The sequence below is a fragment of the Lonchura striata genome, chromosome 4 (genome assembly GCF_050655825.1).
Source record: "Lonchura striata isolate lonStrDom1 chromosome 4, ASM5065582v1, whole genome shotgun sequence".
Lineage (NCBI taxonomy): Eukaryota > Metazoa > Chordata > Aves > Passeriformes > Estrildidae > Lonchura > Lonchura striata.
In genome coordinates, this window is record NC_140706.1 from 23,509,118 (window position 1) to 23,527,090 (window position 17,973).

At 39.1% G+C, this 17,973-nt stretch overlaps 1 protein-coding gene across 18 annotated transcripts in view; it reads right to left on the minus strand.

Moving 5' to 3' along the window:
* The window catches only part of APBB2 (amyloid beta precursor protein binding family B member 2), a 168,000-nt gene that overhangs the window by 83,903 nt on the left and 66,124 nt on the right, over positions 1-17,973 (minus strand). For 11 of the 18 annotated variants that reach the window (XM_077782812.2, XM_085577819.1, XM_077782817.2 and 8 more), the window contains 2 exons: positions 16,964-17,072; positions 2,724-3,524 (listed from right to left, as the gene is read on the minus strand). In XM_077782812.2, coding sequence (XP_077638938.2) covers positions 2,724-3,524; positions 16,964-17,009 — 847 coding nt within the window. In that variant the 5' untranslated portion in view covers positions 17,010-17,072. Of the gene's footprint in view, positions 1-2,723; positions 3,525-7,431; positions 7,501-16,963; positions 17,073-17,973 lie in introns of all 18 variants that reach the window. The other 7 variants (XM_085577823.1, XM_085577822.1, XM_085577817.1 and 4 more) reach the window with 1 other exon arrangement.

Sequence of the window (17,973 nt, forward strand, 5' to 3'; positions counted from 1 at the left end):
AACTGAACTTTTTTATTTGTAACCAGCTGTTAAAACTGCCCTCTGCTACCTGCTCAGAGACCAGCAGGAGACAGGCATTGGTATATTGCAGTTGCACACAGCAGCAGTGCTCCTGAAAAAGGACACTTGTGGTTTTAATACCCCTTTGATTTCAAGTGGGGAGAAATGAGGCACCATGTGACCCAAAGGCTGAGAGACGAGGGAGGCAGAGGAGGCTGCTGCCCCTGCACACCCTCCCACAAGCCCAAAGAGAGAAAGAAGGGCAGCTGGCATAGAGTAAGAAACATCTGTGGCTCTCTAGCACTGTATGTCCCACATCTCAGGGATTTTCCTAATTATGGGGCTATTCCTAGCTCTAGAAGGAGGGGGTTTTATTTAAATTAAAACAGAAAGCAAAAGCAAATTCCAATTTTCTTGTTGGTTTGGAGACAAAGAGAATTCTTTTTATTTCCTGACTACCTCTTTTTATTTCCTGAAGAATCTCCATTTCCAATTCATTACAGACTATTACACAGAGCACTGCACTTTACTATGGCGGAATAACTTTCCACTGAAATTGTTTTTCAGGTGATACAAAGATTAAGATATGTGCCTGCCTTCTAGGGAGCTTCTTAGCAAAAGGCAAACAAAAAAAAAAGCAAGCGACAAACAGAAAACATCACTCATTCTCTCCTAGGTTTGAGCTCTGGGGCATGTGCTTTGCAGCTGCTTGCACCACATAGGTTCATATAATGAATTTACATACAAACATACATACATACAAATATATCCACGTGAAACTCACGAATACAAAGAGAGAAAGAAGGAATAGGTAGATGGTGTAATAACACAAGATGTGTTTCCTTTGAAAGCCAGACTAAGGAAAGCTTCTTGAGAGAGAAGAAGGAAGCAGTCCCCATGATGTGACCAGTTCTGGTCCATTTGCAGTATTAAAAGCACCTGGAGCTGGTGTGTGGTTATTCATAAGACTCTCCAAATGACAGAGGATTCAGCTGCATAGATACAGCAGGTCCCAGGGGAGATGCAGTGCCTGAGGCCAAGGGAGGCAGGTTTCCTTGTCTGGGGGACTGCCTGCAGTGCTGGGTGTCAATCAGCTCTGGTGGCAAGTCACTGCCTGTCTCTAGGAAGGCTGCCTGAAAACCCATTAGGGCTTGGCATGTGCTAAGATCTCGATGACATCCCACTGCTTTGCTGACTATAGGTTTTTTCTGTTACTAAAATCACCACAGACTCTTTTTTTTTTTTTTAAGTACTATAGCTCAGAAAGGCTAAGTAGCTAAAAGCACTAATAAGATTATCTGAAAGTTGAAGTCTATGTAGTTCTTGCCAAGATGCACATACAGCTAATACTCCTGGAGAAGAAGAGTTTCCTCAAAACATATTTCTTATACTGTTCTGTGCTTATTAATGGATTCTATCATATCTGTCTATCAGCATTAACATTTGTTTAAATAAGTCAGTTGTTTTGTGTCTTTAAAGGGAGTTGTATTTATTTTTTATCTCATCATTCAGAGAGAAGCTCAAGGCTCTTGAAAACACCTTTTTATTAGACCACATGTAGAAGTATCCAGCTCTAAGGAGACTTCAGGAGGATTTTATCTAAACAATGATGCATTCTGATTGCAATTAATTAAGAATAAAGTTTTCAGCATTTTTGAATTACACAACTCTAAAAGAAAACACATTAAAACAAAACAACAAAAATACCTCACAAAATAACATTCAGATTTCCAGGATTTGAATAATGAAGTACTGTTAAGAGTGGGAAGAACAAGACAAAACAATGCAGAAGTCCTGAAAGAAGCATATTGCTATTTTCAACAGTGTCTTCCCAGGAAAACCATATTTCTGTAATATTTCTGCATAAACTGAAATGCCAAATATAATCTCTGGACTGAACATTATTAATTCCCTAGGTAACTGCTGACTACATTCTTTTATGGATTAACTGTTCTCAATACTGGGGGATTTCTTAACTTTCCACAAGTCATGTGACTAGAACACTACTGCATATTTTTTCCCCTAGATAAATGTCTTCCTTTCTTTGGGCCCTAACATCTACTGCTGGAGCATAAATGCAAGGGTTGGGGAGCACTGAGCTGTGATGACCCTACACGATGCTCTCCTCCTACCCCAGATACAGTGGCAGTGAAGAGCTCTGTCCATGCCCAAAAACACAGACCTCCAGGGCAGACACCACCAGGGCTCACTGAAGAGCTCCTCAGCTGGGAGGGCTTCTCATTACCCATGTTGGCACATAAGGAGAGAGCATCGTCAAATGCACACGTACAAAGTTGTGTATTACGAAAGTTAAAATCTTCATTGAATCTAAAAATCATCATTCAGAAAAGTTTTTTTGTTGTGTGCAGGTAGGTGCCCATAGCTCAACATTTCCCAGTAACCATGCTCTTCTCACAAGATGCACCCACTGATTATTGAAGAGCAATTCTTTATAAAGTAACAAGAGGTGCAGTCAGCATATTTCTAGGACCCTGTATAGGCCATCTGCTGGTGCCTTTCTCAAAGCTGCTACAATCGAGCAGGAAGCTTCCAAGCATTCCCTAACAGACAACAGCTGTCTGCAATGCCAATGCTTGCATTTTGATACAATCCACTTCCCCACTGAAACTGCTAAACCACCTCTCTCCTTCCTGGCACCAGCTGAGAAAAGCTAAGCAATCCCTTTCTAAAACAGTGGCTGTGAGGAGCCCTTGCTTGTGTACCTGTTTCATCAGGCGAGCTCGGCGAGGCGCTGTCCTGGGACAGGGTAGTCCAGCTGGAGTCCTCATCACTTGGGGCCAGGTTTTGAATCCTGTGGAGGGCACAGTCTGTTTTGGCCCCAGTTTTTGGGTGATCCTTCTTTGTCTCAGGGCTTGATGACACTGTGGCAACCTGGCCATCCTCTGGGCTTGGCATCTTGTTCTGTTTCTGGGGCAGGACTTCCCCATTGACAATAATGGTAGAAGCCTGGCCGTTGCTTTGCGCAGACTTATCTTCCATCCCAACAAAACCCTGCTCTAGATCTCGAGCTGATGTCTCTAGATCTGCGTAGTAATTCAGGAAGCTCTTGGTCCTTCTTGGCTGCGAGGGTAATATTTCACAGCCAGAGGAATCCTGTGGGATCGGCTCATTGCTTTCAAACTTCTCAGAAGTCACATTTACGCCTGCAGTGGTGCCGAGGTTTTTGTTGGGATCCTGCTGTCCCTGCTCGGCAGCTTTCCTGAGCTGGTTTTCTCCATTCTTCACCAGCTTTATATTGGCAGAGCTGCTGCCCAGAAGGGGCTGAACGGCCGGGTCAGAAAGACCCATGGCCGTCTGAATGTTAGTCAGCGCGTACTTTTTCCTGCATTTCGGAGGAGTGCTGTTCTTGGCCTCGGTGTGCCTGATTTCTGCGTTGAGGAGCTCGTTGTGGGAGCAGCGCAGGTTCAGGGTGTTGGGCGGGGTGGCGGGGCTGTTGCGGTTCACAACGTCCGTCGCGCTGCCGCTTGCCATAAACACTGCCAGCGCGTCCACGCCGGAGTCGACTGAAAAGCAAAAGGAACACTCGTGAAACACATCCATTGCATACACTCTTTAGCTAGGGCTTCTGGTAAATGCATGTAGAGCTTTAGGTAATTGTTTTACAGGAGGAAAATTACCACAACCTATGTGGGCAAGAGAAGAGACAAAAGCTTATCTTCTTAAATAAGAAAGAACAGAGGCAGAAAAAATACAGAGAGATCATCAAGACCACTAAGATGAAAAAAAGCAGAAAGCTTGACCTATACAAGACAATTTTAGGGCAGATTTTCATTTCTGAATCTGTTGCAGACATGATCTGGGACAGCAGGGGTGCCCTTTGCAAATGCCTGGGCTTCTCATTATGTTACCATAACTCTTCCAGTATTTCACCTCTGTCTCAGATGAGGAGAGAAATAAGTCCTCAAGTGCTCATCACTAGGAAGCAGAAATTTGAACTATTTCTAAGCAGACTGCAGATAGTTGCTGCTTCTTTTTCATTTTTTTGGTAGTACTGTTACTGCTAAACCTGACTGGCTGGTCAGTTGTTGACTCCTAACACTTGCATTTTCTCTTGCTTTCTTTCCCCTCCCTCCCTCTTTCTTTTTTTTTTTTTTTTTTTTTAGGGGAGGGAAGTAGATGGTCAGGGAGTACAAGAAGAAGATTATTTCACAAAAGTATATTTGTTTTCCAGGGGCAGGAAAAAAAATTCCTTGACAAAATACCCTGCTGGAACTCAATCAACTTCAAACAAAGGGTTTGCTCCAGAGATGGTTTACTATTTCTATAGCTCACAAAGTTCAAGCTTAAGGATAAAACATACATCCCAGGGCAGAGTAAACATACTACACTGTTAAATTATTTTGTCTGCTTGTAAACAAGTTTCTGATTTTTCTTAGCCATGGACACAGCTCATATTTTGAAAAAGTATTAAATTTATTGAGGGAATGGATTTTTAGGCTATTAAAAATTATCAAAATATAGCTCTTTAAACAAACTAATTTTAAAAAATCCTGTAATTTGTTCCTGCACTATTTATGGTTTCCACTAATCTGCATAAGTACTCCATGAACACCTCAATTTACTGTAGCAGTCACAGTTGTTTGATATCTGGCAACTAAATTAGAGGCCAATTAATAAATCACTCCCATCTGCCACAACATGAAACACCTTTTCTGTTGTTCCTAATTTTCAGTTACCTTTGACTGCTTATATTGCACATAAAAAGGTATCAGGGGCTTATCCAGGAATGAAAAGCTGTAATTTGAGCTAGCTGATGACAGATCATTCCAGCTGAGCTGTCCTGCATCTTTGGATATTTGATATATGACAGAAGTGACTGCTATACAGATTTACAAGAGATTAAATATATGGGTTTCCAAAGAACACATAATACATAAACAGAGTGAAAAGGAGCACTTCACATTGTTACCTAAATACAGGCACAGTTGCCCTCCTCTTTGATATGCTGTCAAAGCTGCTCACTTGCAAACATCACTCTGGTTCATTTGAAACAAAGCAGATCAGGTAATAATACCCTTTGTTCCCTGAATCACTCACCCAGCTGTTGAAGAACAATTTCTAAAACTTGTTAAAAACAGAATTTAAACTAAATTTTACAATTTTTCATGTTTGCCAATTTCTCAAGCCCTGGTCAGTCAAACTAAACCTCTGCAAATTCTTTAGGACAGATCACCCCATGGACATGCTGTGCCATCATCTTAGGTAATGACTAATAAACATACTGGAAAAAACTTTAGCCACAAAAGACTTTAAAACACAACTATTACAAAATTTAAAGGAACTTTATACATTACTTCTCAGATAAAAATGTCATATACACACACAGAGGTTTCTGGATCTTGTTCAAAACCAATCCGGTCTAATGTAAGCAAGGTGGCATCCGATCAGATGTTACCAAAACATTTTACATGAAACAGCTTCTACATATCAGCTGGCTGCTTTGAACTCTTTTCTGAATCACTCAAATTCTGACAACATGAAAGTCACATAAAAGTGTAAAGCAATGGGGCAGGATAATTCCCCCCTGCCACTGCCTGACCTTTAGAATTTGTGTAATTGCATGGTATCTAGGGATTTTGGTAGATTACATTTTACTTCATGCTTCAGCAAATTAAAACAAGCATTTATGGTTTTCACCAATAAATACAATTACCACAATATGGAACAAGACTGAAATTTATTATTCTCCTTTGTTCAATATGAGCTACTTCATGCAGTGTTTGCCACTATTTTTGTCACTGAACATATTTATTAAAAAATAATCTTCCCAGATAAAGTTTATGTATTTGCCTCTCAGCTTATCTTTAGCTTGTCCCCTGCTGTTATTGTTTCATTGCTCAGAAAAATTTTTAAGAATAAGACCATGGAAACATCACAACAAAATGTATCACATTTTACTAATCTGCTTGATAAAGGTTCTCCATTGATTTGATGAACATTGGCACATTGTTCAATGCCTGAGCCAAGGAGTCTTTGCAGCCCACAAAGTGTTTGTGACTTGGGTGTTAAGTTGGGCTAGTGTATGACCATGAACAGAAAAATGTCAAAACAAGCCTTTCACTAGACACCATCTCCTCTCCTGACCCCATCTCAGGTGATCCACTGATCAAACCATCAGGATCAAATGATCAATGAACAGGCATGCTGTTTCTGCGCTCCCAGCACATGGCCAGCTTCCCTCTGCTCTTGGAAGCAGACAGATATGAGAAAAAGGGAGGGGAAAAAAGAGAAAAGAAGGCAAAAAGAGAAGAAGAAATACAGATGGACAGATCTTCCATTGCAAGGGCAGAAGTTGCTGCGAGACTGGGACTAATTAAAGCGTCAGAAAAATTGAAATGCAAGAAAATGCCTAAGAGCACTGAAGAAAGATTGCATAGTAGAACAGTGTAAGGAAGAAGAGCAATAGCCTGTCCCTCCTCTTTTATACAAGACACAATGATGCTTGAAACGCATCCCTTTTCCCAGAGGAAGCACATGCCAACTTCCTAATTAAAAATTTCAATAAAATGCAGGAACCCTAGATTCCTGCATTGAGGGCTGCCACCACAGGCAGACTCCATCCCCCTCTTACACAGCTCCTTGCTGTCTGGCCACCAGCTACTGGCACAGGGCACCTTATCTTCAATTTCTCTACCTTCTGCTGAAAAGCAAACACAAATGGACAACCAGACCAGGAATCACTGAATTGATACATAAATCTCAGTTTAAGTCAGGGAACATTGTTAAGTTGTGAGTAAAAGTAGGGTATTGCACTAAAAAATATTCTCTGGTGAAAAGCTAACAACAGTTAGAACATTATCAGTACTGGGAATAATAACATGGTTAAATTGTTGGTTCTTCAAGACAGCACTTAACTCGGTAGAAGATTGGCATAGCAATTCATTAAGGGTTTCTACTTGCTCACTTTTAAAAAGAACTCCCAGCCTCAGCTGTAGACTTTTAACATTCTTACAGATATAGATGAAAATACTTTTACCACTCTTACAGATACAGATTAAAATACTTTTAACACTATACTGTGTTTAACACAGAGTAGTACCAATTCTCTAAGGATCATAATAATAGAAATAATGCTTGAATGGCTTTTATAGATGTTTTTCAATCTTATCATCTAACTTTCAGAGCTAGAAGAAAGAGAGAAAATGTCATTGTAAACAAAGAATAGTGCATGACCAAATTGTCTTTGCCATCTAATGACTTTTTTTGTATTGTATTGTCTACAGGAAGTTTTTTAAAAGTTCAATAGAGAGTTTCTTCAAAAAGGCATGGTTAAAAAAAAATGAAGTGTTTTCTCTTTTTCATGTGTAAGTGCAAAATGAAAGTGAAATATGGACCTGGAAAGAAGAAGAAGAAAAATAGGAGGAAAATTTCACATATTTGCATAGCAGAATCTTTTAAAGGGCGTCTGACCTGGAAGTACTTCTGACATGGCTCGCGGGGCGTCAGCAATGCATCAGGAAATAGATTATAATTTGAAATCTGAAAAGAGGGACCATTTAAGAATTAAAACCAAAGGAAAACACAAAAGAAAAATACCACATTTTAGAAGCTCCAGAGATATATAAAGCATTCTAAATAAAGCTCACACTATAACAGTGAGGATCGCCTGAGTTTTTAATGATATTTGATAGTCAATAAAGTATAGGAGAGACTAGTCTGCAGCAACACAAACATGTAATTAAAAATAACTATTATATTTTTGCTAATGTACAACTTTACTAGGAGCACAAATTCAAAAATAGTCTCCAGTTTTAGTCAACATTCTGTAGCAAAAACTTAAATACATTGGAAAATATGAGGTTTTCCCCAATTACCCAATCACAGCTTACTCAGGAAGCCACCATAGCATTGTAAAAGAGAACACAGCAGTAAAGCAGGTTCACAAGAAAATTTGCAGAATGAGATCTAGCATATGAAACTAAGAAGCACAGGGTTGATCTCACAAAAGGGAATCATAAAAAGAAAACTAGGCAGTGAATTCCAGTATCGGACCCTTTCCTGGCCATCTTAAATAAATAAATAAATAAACAATTTTGCCCTAAAGTCTCTGGTTTGGATATTAATGACACACACAGTGAGAGACAAGGCACTCATGAAAATTTTGCCACTGCATCTAGGAAACATAGGAAAAAAATAATACAAATCTTTCCAAAAAGCAGATTTCCCTTCTGCAAGGATATCTCTTGAGTACAAAACATTTAATGACAACTTCATGCCATGGGGCTACAGCCACAGGTCTTACATACCTGGGCTTTAGTTTAACTCCAAGCAGCTGTAGGGAACGCCTTCATTCTGCAATGATTGCAGCTCAACACTAGTTAACGCCCTTCACTTCAATGAGTGAATTCTAATGTTAAAACATTAATTCTAAAACTATGACCAGCTAAATAGTTAAACATATGTCAGCCAAAAGCATCCTAATAAACTCCAGATTTACATTATTAGCTGAAATCAGAATCGAGACTAGAAGCTTTCTTAGTATCAAATGTCATCTGATTCTTCTTACCTAGATATCTACACAAATTCCAGGCAACACCTAACACTTTCAGAATGGAAAAGGAAAGAAAATATTCAAATGCAGTGCTGTGGTAGATCAGAGACTACAGCCAATTATTTTCTTCTTCCTGCTCTCTCTGGCAATGACATCTTAGCTGGACTGAGCTTGGAAGCTGGAAAGAAAAAGCTCAGCAAAGCCAAGAAAGTGAATTATGATGGTGGGCAGAGCACTTTGGGGAATGCAAGAGCAGGAAAGGAGCAAGCCTGCCAGCACCTTACACATGGTACTCTCAAATCTATCTGCAGATGAGTACACACAAATCTCTGAGTTGCTGAGGGTGGGAAGGACCTCTCCAGATCATCAAATACAACACTCCTGCCCAAGCAGGTAATCACTGCTGCCCTCTCTACTCCACCCTGGATCTGTCCTCACACCAGAATAAAATGGCCACTTCAGCCTTATTGCTAAATGCAGCTTCTCCCATTTCCAGTTATTTCCTGCTTCACCTAGTCCTACTGAAATCACCACCTGGTAACCAGCTTTCTGTCCTGGCTCCTCCATCCCCAAGAGGCACCCTGCCAGTCCCTGCTGCCACAAGAATGACATTTCTTCTTTTAGAGCTAATCATGCTGCCAGCCAACTGCAACAGCCTAGCAGCAGTGCTGTTTCTGTTCTAGTGGTGTTCTTATTCATGAGAATCCATATAGCTGATCTTTCTTTATGTGGTGCAATTGAGGAAAAAAACCTTCAGATCCTGAATGAGTTGCAGCACTCAAGTTGAATATGCCTTCTAATTTGTTATTTTTATCCTTCCCCCTTCCTACAAAGCCAAACTCCTCAACCAGAAAAAATTCCAAGACAAGATGCTTCTCAGAGTCAGATTCTAACAGATGCAAAGAAAAAAGAAAAATAATAAAAAATATTAATGACAAAAAGAAAATAGCTAAATCCACTGTTGCTGTACTTTTTTTTTAATTAAGATAGATACATCTAAATAATCAGTGTATATTTGACTACGTGACTGAAACTTTATATAGCAGAGAACCTGGGTTATCTTGTGCTACTACAGTACTCTTAAATCAAGTAACCACTTTAGGAAATAAAGAGCAATTCTTTTATTTATATAAGGTATTGCCATGACATGCCAGAAAGACTAATCTTGCATTTAATGAGGGAAAAAACCAAGATGGCATGCTAAGTCTTTTCCAAATTCAATTTTCTCCCTTTAATTAGATTTTCCCCTGTGTGTAGAATAGAACAGTTTGGTAGGCAAAACCAGTGTTGTCACAGCAAGAAGATGGCGTGTCTTTTACCTGCTGGCTACTTGTGATCACAGATAACAAGACATGTCATTTGCTAAGTGAATGGCTGTAATTTTTTCTAATCCCGTTGTTTAAATTAAACTGCTGAGCCCTAACATTACGCTTTTTTAATTGCCATATAAATTACTCAATATAAATTACTCATTAAATTACAATAAGGATCATGCCTCGGACTTATTTGCTAATTTACAAATATCCCTACTTTTAATCTAAATGCTAATACAGGGCACAAATATAAATATCACTCTCCTTAAACAGAAACACAAACTCAGAAATTGTAATCTGAATTTCTGCAATTGAGATGACCAATAAGGCAAGAAGAACTTCTGTATTCTGCAGCTTTAATCTCAAGTGCCATATAAAAATAACTCTCACGAAGCCTGAAGGTAAACAGTGTGTAATCAAAGCTGATGAGAAATACCAAAACAAAAGCAAAATGTCATATGAAACAAAGTTAGGATAAGCTGTGTCAGTGAAAAAACCTAACCAAAATGTTTTGTAGGACAGGCAGCCTACCCATATGCTTGATGAAGCATTAGAAAGGAAACAAGTGCTACAGATTCTGCACATGAAACTACTTTGACTGACTCAGACTGATTTCAAACCAGGGATTTTTCAGCTCCACATAAATTTAACTTTGATCGGTTCCTAAATCAGGAAACAGAGCCACTCAAAAGATGATCTGTTCCTTACCAGGCTTAAGGAAACCCACAAGGTCCAAAACCAGTTTCCAGCTGTTTGAAACAGCACTGGACCGATCCCAAACTCTTTGATCAGGTGACACAGGCACCAAAAGCAGGAAGGACATAAAGCACAGGTCACAGTTAGAGAAGTAGGTAGAATGTTAATGAAACCCTGTCAGGTGGAATGGTTATGGCTCCAGCACAGATGCTGTGCTGGGAAAAAAAAATTAAACAGATTATTATCAGTAACCACCTCCCACACTCCTTGTCTGTGGCCCTGCTATTTGCAGCTCGCAAATACTCCCTGTTCCTGCTAAGCCCAGAAACAAGGCTGCATACTCCTGAGCACAATCTGCTTCTTCAAGAACAACTAAGTGCATGCACATAAATAAAGACATTTCAGTTTTCCTTTTCAAACTAATTTATTATAAACTTCTGATGGCCTGGCATCATGATTTCACCTGCTACAACTTCATCTGAAGCACATATTACAAATTTATGGCTAGTTATACATTAAACTTTTATCAAACAAGGTTATCCAGAAATGTTTTTATCCTCAGATTACCCAGACTGGTAGCAATAGTTTTAAGCCACCTATTTTTACTGCCTCACAGTTGAGATCTTAGAAAGCATTTGAAAGAGCATTCTACAGCAAAAAAATTGTTTTTTCTTTAAGTTGTACTTAGTATCAAATTAGGCTCTAGAGATGAAGATTTGAATATTAAAAAAAGTGGAAAATAATCCTTTTGTTTACTCTCTACAACTCTATATGGAAATAAAGAATAAAAGTATGTTTCTATCAAAAGTATCACTATAAAGAACACATCTAATTTCATTAATCCCTAAGTGTTTGCAAATAATTTCAAATTGCTAACAGTATGTTAGTAACCAGTTAGTTAGTAACTAGTTAGTTACACCAGTGAATAAAAATAAAAAGCCCAAGACTCAGACACAGAAAAGAACATGAGAATGTCAGCTTTAGCACAATGAGACTATCAGGGCTCTCAAGAAAAGCAAATTAGGATTTTGCATGCTGAAAAGATTGTCTGTGTTTCATGTACATGAAAGACATCTTGTATCTCACCTAGGTAAGGTTAGTCTATATGTGCACTTTTAACTACATCTGCTAAATTGCCTGAAAATTGGACTCATGTCCTACCCACATATTCCTTGCCTCCAGTAAAGGAACAGAGCTGAGATACATCACACCAAAAAAGTTCTCTACATTTCCAGTCTGTTTTTTTCATCAAAGGTTGAACTAAAATAAGGCTCATTACACAAAGACAAACATCTCAGCAAGGCTGAAAATTCCCTGCAAAGCTACGTGTTGTCTTCAACCAAACTTCAACGGGACGAATCAGAAATATTTCTAAACATCCAACAGTTTGTAAACCAAGTGTTGTAGTACTGCTTAAGCTGAGAGGATGCCAAGGGATGACTGAAAGAGCCATACCCTACAGTAACTCACCCAGTATCATTATGATACTAGAATACAGCAATGACTTGAATCCTGGCCTAATGCAGCCAGTAGAGCTCCCTGAGAAAGCTCTGCCCATAGTGCTCATATATAAAACAAACCACGTGCTTGAAAATGAAATCAAACTATCATATTTGCTTTATGGTACCCCATAAACTAAGCAGATCAATCCATAATAAAGTGAAAGGAGAACATAACAGAAAAGCAACTGCACTTACTGGCAGTTATATTAATTACACTGAAGTGTAGCTGAAAGTAGATTCAGTTTCAACAAACTTGGCTGTAGAAGACATTGAACAAGTGGAACAGAACAAACTACCAGTATTACTGGCCTGAACTACAATATAGAATCTTGAGTTCTTGACATGCTAACCAAAATTCTCTGTTCTTCTTTCTATCTACAAACTCACAGATCTCTACAAGGTATCACATACCAAAGGAACTAGAGTTTCTGTGAAAGGGGACACAAGACGCAAATCTGCTATCATGGTGACTCTCCATGACCATATGCAACCCCAAGTGGAATTACAAGGGAACCTTCAGCACCTAACTCTGACTCCCCCAAGAAGAAGAAATTGACCTGTCATGATCCTGAGATAGGGCTACTATTTAATTATGCTAAGAAATAAATGAATAAGTGATGATAGGCATTCAGAGCACTACACAGTCCCTAAAGAAAGCTTTTCATCTGCAGGCTCTGAGTCAGCTCTTATCTGCCAACAAGAGCACATGCTTTAGAGCTTCACCAGGATCATTCAAGAGGAAAATGAAGTTCTTATGCCAGTCTCCACACAGCTTCCTAGGAAAGGCAGAAACCAGAAAGACTTTAAGGAAGAGAGCAACACATGTCACTGGGTACTTCTGCAATTTCCACTCCATCAGTCATCTGTATTCCTGTCTTTTCCTCAGCTATTATGTGGAGCTCTTAAAGAAACTTTACAGGAAAGTGTCACCTGCCCAAGCACAATCCGAGCAGCGCTAAAGCTTGAATCTCATTTACACCAAGATGTCTTTGGAAAGAAAAGGTCAGGAGATACAGGGCAGGATTTTGCAGATATAGAACTTTACTGATGCTTCTACCAAGAGTTGCACAGTGCATACACTCCTCCTCCTAGGGGCTAGGTGCCTCTGAGTCAGTACTTTGTTATTCCAGGAGCAGCTGCAAGCCCACAGAGCCACACCATGAGACATTTTTATACCAACTTATCTTGTGCTAATGATAGCAATGCAATTATCAGCACTGGCTGCAAGACTGGAAGTTTGGGGTTCTTTCAGGGGTTTGCTGTTATTTATGTCACCATTCTCATATTTGTTTATCTCACTGCATTGAAACTAAGATTTTCGAGCAGTTTCACAAAACAACAGCTCCCTTGCAAGCTCAGTGCAATGAAAGGCACAGTTGGGCATGCCTTGTAAAGCTGAATAGACAGAGGCAGAGCAAAAATTTGAGTGCTCCTCAAGGGAAATCAAACCCTAAGTTTATAAAACCAACCCTGCTCTTCTTGCCCTCAAGCACTTTGAATTCTTTATAAGAGCAGCTTTATCATGAAGCAGATGATCGTGAAGAACCAAGACTCAAATCTCTCCCATCTGCAGTCCAGGGGAGTGCCATCTCATGAGGAATATTTCCTTTCATTGTCATCCTTGACTTATGAATGCTTCAGAAAAATGGTATTTCCCCAAAAGAGTTTGTTTGGGATGAAAAGTGACTATCCACCTGAAGTTTCTGAAATAAAACCTGAGTTAGTTCTAATAATTATATTGCAGAATCACATAAAATTTATTTCATATGGACCTTAGTCTGAGTCACTAATAGGTCAAAAATCCAGAAATCCACCTCTACCTGCCACAAATCTAGAGGATGACTTTAGGGTGGGACATGTGTCACCACTGTCTTTGGGCAGTGAGGGCTGGTCTTGGAGTTCAAGGTGCAGGCAGGTCCCTTCCTCCCAGTGAAAGCTGAGGTGCCACTGCAGGACTGAGCCTTCACCCCTGAGCACTCCAAAGGTCAGCAAGTGCTGAAAACTACCATCCACTTACTTCTGTACTTTCTCACTTCCAATGCCCTCTGAAGAAGTGGTTTTTGGTTGTTGGTTTTTTTTTTTTGTTTTTGTTTTGTTTTGTTTTTTTTTTTATTTAAAGCAGTCTCACAAAACTCTGCATTTTTCATTTTTGTTATTATTACTATTATTGTTGCTGCTGTTTAAGCCCTTTGGGAACATTGAAAGCACTAGAGTCAAACCCATTTTCTTGAAAACACTTGGTCAGATTTCAATGTCATGCAAAAGACTACAACTAACTAAAATAAATGAGTTGTTATGCTGTGGACAGGAAATGCATGGACAAGCCTTTTAAAAAGGTCTTTGCCAGACATACAAAAATCTTGGTGCACAGAAAAAATTTTAGTATGAAATAAAATCTGAGTCTACATAAACATCCCAAACAGAACCATGTTTTTACAAGAGCTGCTGCAACCAATGCAGAAAAGTGAAGTTTGTGAGCAAGAATTAGAAAAATGTAAGTAAAAAAGCTCAGGAGAAATTAATGAAAGAAATCTGTTACAAGACCTAGCTTCTCAGTAGATGGAGACTGTACACATCCATCCTTAGTCTGTATGTTTTCACAAGCAAAAGAAAGAAAATCCAACAAAACAGCACACGAGGGAGTGTTCTGTCAGCACAAACAGCATTAGACGGTACCAGGGACACGCCTAAGACTGTTTTGCTTGCTGACAATAATCAAGGGAGATCATTGCTCTCTAATTACACTTTTTAGAAGTCTAAACCTGCAGCCACCTGTTAAATTCACAGCTCTCCATTTTACAACTTAAATACCTTGCTGGTTTTTATGCCTTCAGCACCTGTATGGGAAATATATTTCCTAGCATTAGTCTTCAGATAAGTCATTCTCTGTTTAAACTGACTATAAAAGCCTTTGTTATTCTCATAAGACCATACACTATTCTATCCAATCAATTTATGAAATCCTTCATCAAAACAGTCAATACCATAAATGGATGAAATGTTACCTTACCACCTAAAAGGCAATACAGCTGCTATATTCTACACAGACCAAATTCCTCCCTTCACAGATTTTTTATATATAAGTATACGTACAGACAGAAGATAAAAGTCAGGGACTAAAGCTTAAGGCAGCACCAAGTCCTTGATGTACGACATCAAGATTGCAACAACTGTAAACATGAAATACCATAACAGAGATGGTGCAATTACTCATTATTTATGCAAAGAATACAAAAGCAAAATCCTGTGTTTTGCCAGCACTTCCATCAAGATCTAATCTGTTATCAGAGATTTCATTATGATCCACATTTCCCAAATACTGGATAATTTAAATACCATTATTGCTGGATGTCCAAAACATGCTATGTTAAGCACCAGGAAACTGAACAAATCATACAGTACCAAAACCAAAAAACAAAGAAAGTTTCCTGGCTTAGAAATCTTGACAGGTTAAGGAAAGGGGAAATTTAGCTTAACAAAAGCACAAAGCAGTCATGAAGTAGGTGTTTTGGTATCTCTGTCCTCAAACTGAGGGAATTCTGGTGCCAACTGATTCTGACACAAGTTTTGGCCCTGGCAGATGGTGGGAGCCCCAGCCTTTCCCCAGGTAAACAATTCTACTTCTTCATACTTAAAACTGTTCAACTAGAGAACAGGAACAGCATTTCAGACTCTTCTGGTAAGCATCTAATGCCTATTACTCATTCTCTCTAAGCAGGAATGGATTGATTCTACACTAGAGTATCTTAAATGTCTGAGCTTTAAGCCTAAGCATGGGATGTGAATATCATATCTGGCAGTAACACTGAGAGGCCACGTCTGAAAGCTAATGCCCAGAATTAATGTCTAGTGATTCAGACAGATCAGTCCAACTCAGTACTCCAGCATCTGACCACCAAAGATCTGTCAAAACTATAACAGCCATTGTACTACAGACAATATCCCTCAAACACTAATTTGGACACAGTATCTAAGCTGGCACTAATGCACCATTTTAACATGCATTCTTATGATATCTATGATTAGTCTGCAGCAGAAAGTAATCATGCTTTACTGCTTCCTAGGGTTTAGCCCTGTGGTTAGGCATATCCCCAAATGTCAGGTTCTAAATGCAGGATCTTACCATGCAGTGGGATCACATTCTTTTGCCACAGCAGAAGGAAGAGTGCATTCAAAAGTTAACCTACCACAACTTCACCTCAGTAGCCTGAGGGATCAACAGAAAGTGCACAAGAACCAGCAGCAGACTTTTGGAGGTGGGTGCTACCCCACAGCTCTCCAGGGAGGTCACATCAGCTCACTTCCCATGGTCTGCACTGTGGAACCACTGCAGTGTGGCTGCTGATGGAAGGAGTGAGGTGGTAAATTCTAGGAGCTCCCTTTTTGTACTTCTATAGAAGACAAACTTCAGCAAGGGATGATGTAATATATTCCAATAGGATACAATTCAGAGGAAAGAAACAATGTGAATAATATTAAACTCAAGAATATAAATAATCTGAAGTGGGGATGTTAGCTGCAGTTGTAAGCAATTGAAGCCACAGTGCACAGTGACATTTTAGGTTGAGCTCCAGTAGCTTATTAATTTGAAGGTATCTGGTATTAAAAGCTTGAGATGGATGGGAAGAGGAACAGCAGCTAACCTTAGAACTCTATCATAAATGCAGCTGGAGACCTTGAATGCAAACCACAGCACAAACCACAGCACACTGCAGTAGATCTGGTCAAGTCACATGGCAAGCCACTTTTTAAAGTTCTAGAAAGCACCTTTGCAGTTTAAACATAAATCAATATAGTTACCATTTGGGTATGCACACAGAAGGGCTGCCATCGATTAGCATAAGTCAGCATTCTTTATAAATACTATTTCAAAATTGATAGGCTTAGCAGCCTTCAAAAGTAATAAAGCAACAAATAAATTAGACTGATTGCATACATACATGAGCTGCTTGGCCGATAGTGAGCCCCTGGGTACCGCCTGCCCATAGTGCCAGTCAGCACATTCCCACACGCTGCCAGCTGCTTCCAGAGTGCAGATCGAAGTCCTTACTGAGGGAGAAGAAAAAAAAAAGTGAAGATTTAGTACAACAGCTGTATCTTTTTCATTAAAATGCTAATGATCCCTACAAATTCCAGGATAACTACATCTATAAATTATTCAGTCATGATGTCAGAGGAGATGAACTGTTGTGCTATACATGCAGCACAAATTTATTATTGGTGCTTGGCCTCCATTAATACGCTCACATAAATTTTGAGACACAAAGAAATCTCAGGTCACACAGTAGCTTCTTTTGGTCCATGACAGAGAAAAACAAACACTGCAAGAAAGAACTTGCTATTGGCTTTTAATAGAGATAGCCAGAAAGTGAGATTTAAAAACAATGTTTGTCTTAAATTTTGTGAAGCAATCATTAAGCAATCATTTATGAACTGTTTACTATAGAAGCAAGACTTATCCTTGCTACACAACACTGACTGCTTTGTTCTATTCTGTTCTATCCAGCATTGTTTTCACAGGAACGTAGGCTATTAACCCATGTATCAATTTTCTCGCACTATCAAAACCCTAAGCAAACAAAAAATTGCATGGCACATCTTATGGTCAGTTTGGAATAACAAATCCAAAGTCTTAACTGAAGTGCTACTGAAGATGTCAAATCACTAGCATTAAATGTTTTAGTCTAAAACCAAGTCCCATTGTTTTTTCCTTTTGTGTAGGATTTTGTACCAAAATATGACTTTCAGTTGCTTTTCAGCTTTACCTTTTTCTTAGTTTACCTGAATAGCCTTCATATTCTCAGATGTCTATCAATATATATTGAATGTTAACCACATCATTTGTTAAGATACATTCCCTCTTATTTCATTTACTCCCTTGCTGGAAACACCAGGAAAAGCAGCAAATTCTGTTTTTCCTTATTCATTAAGGACTTTTAATATCTCAGGC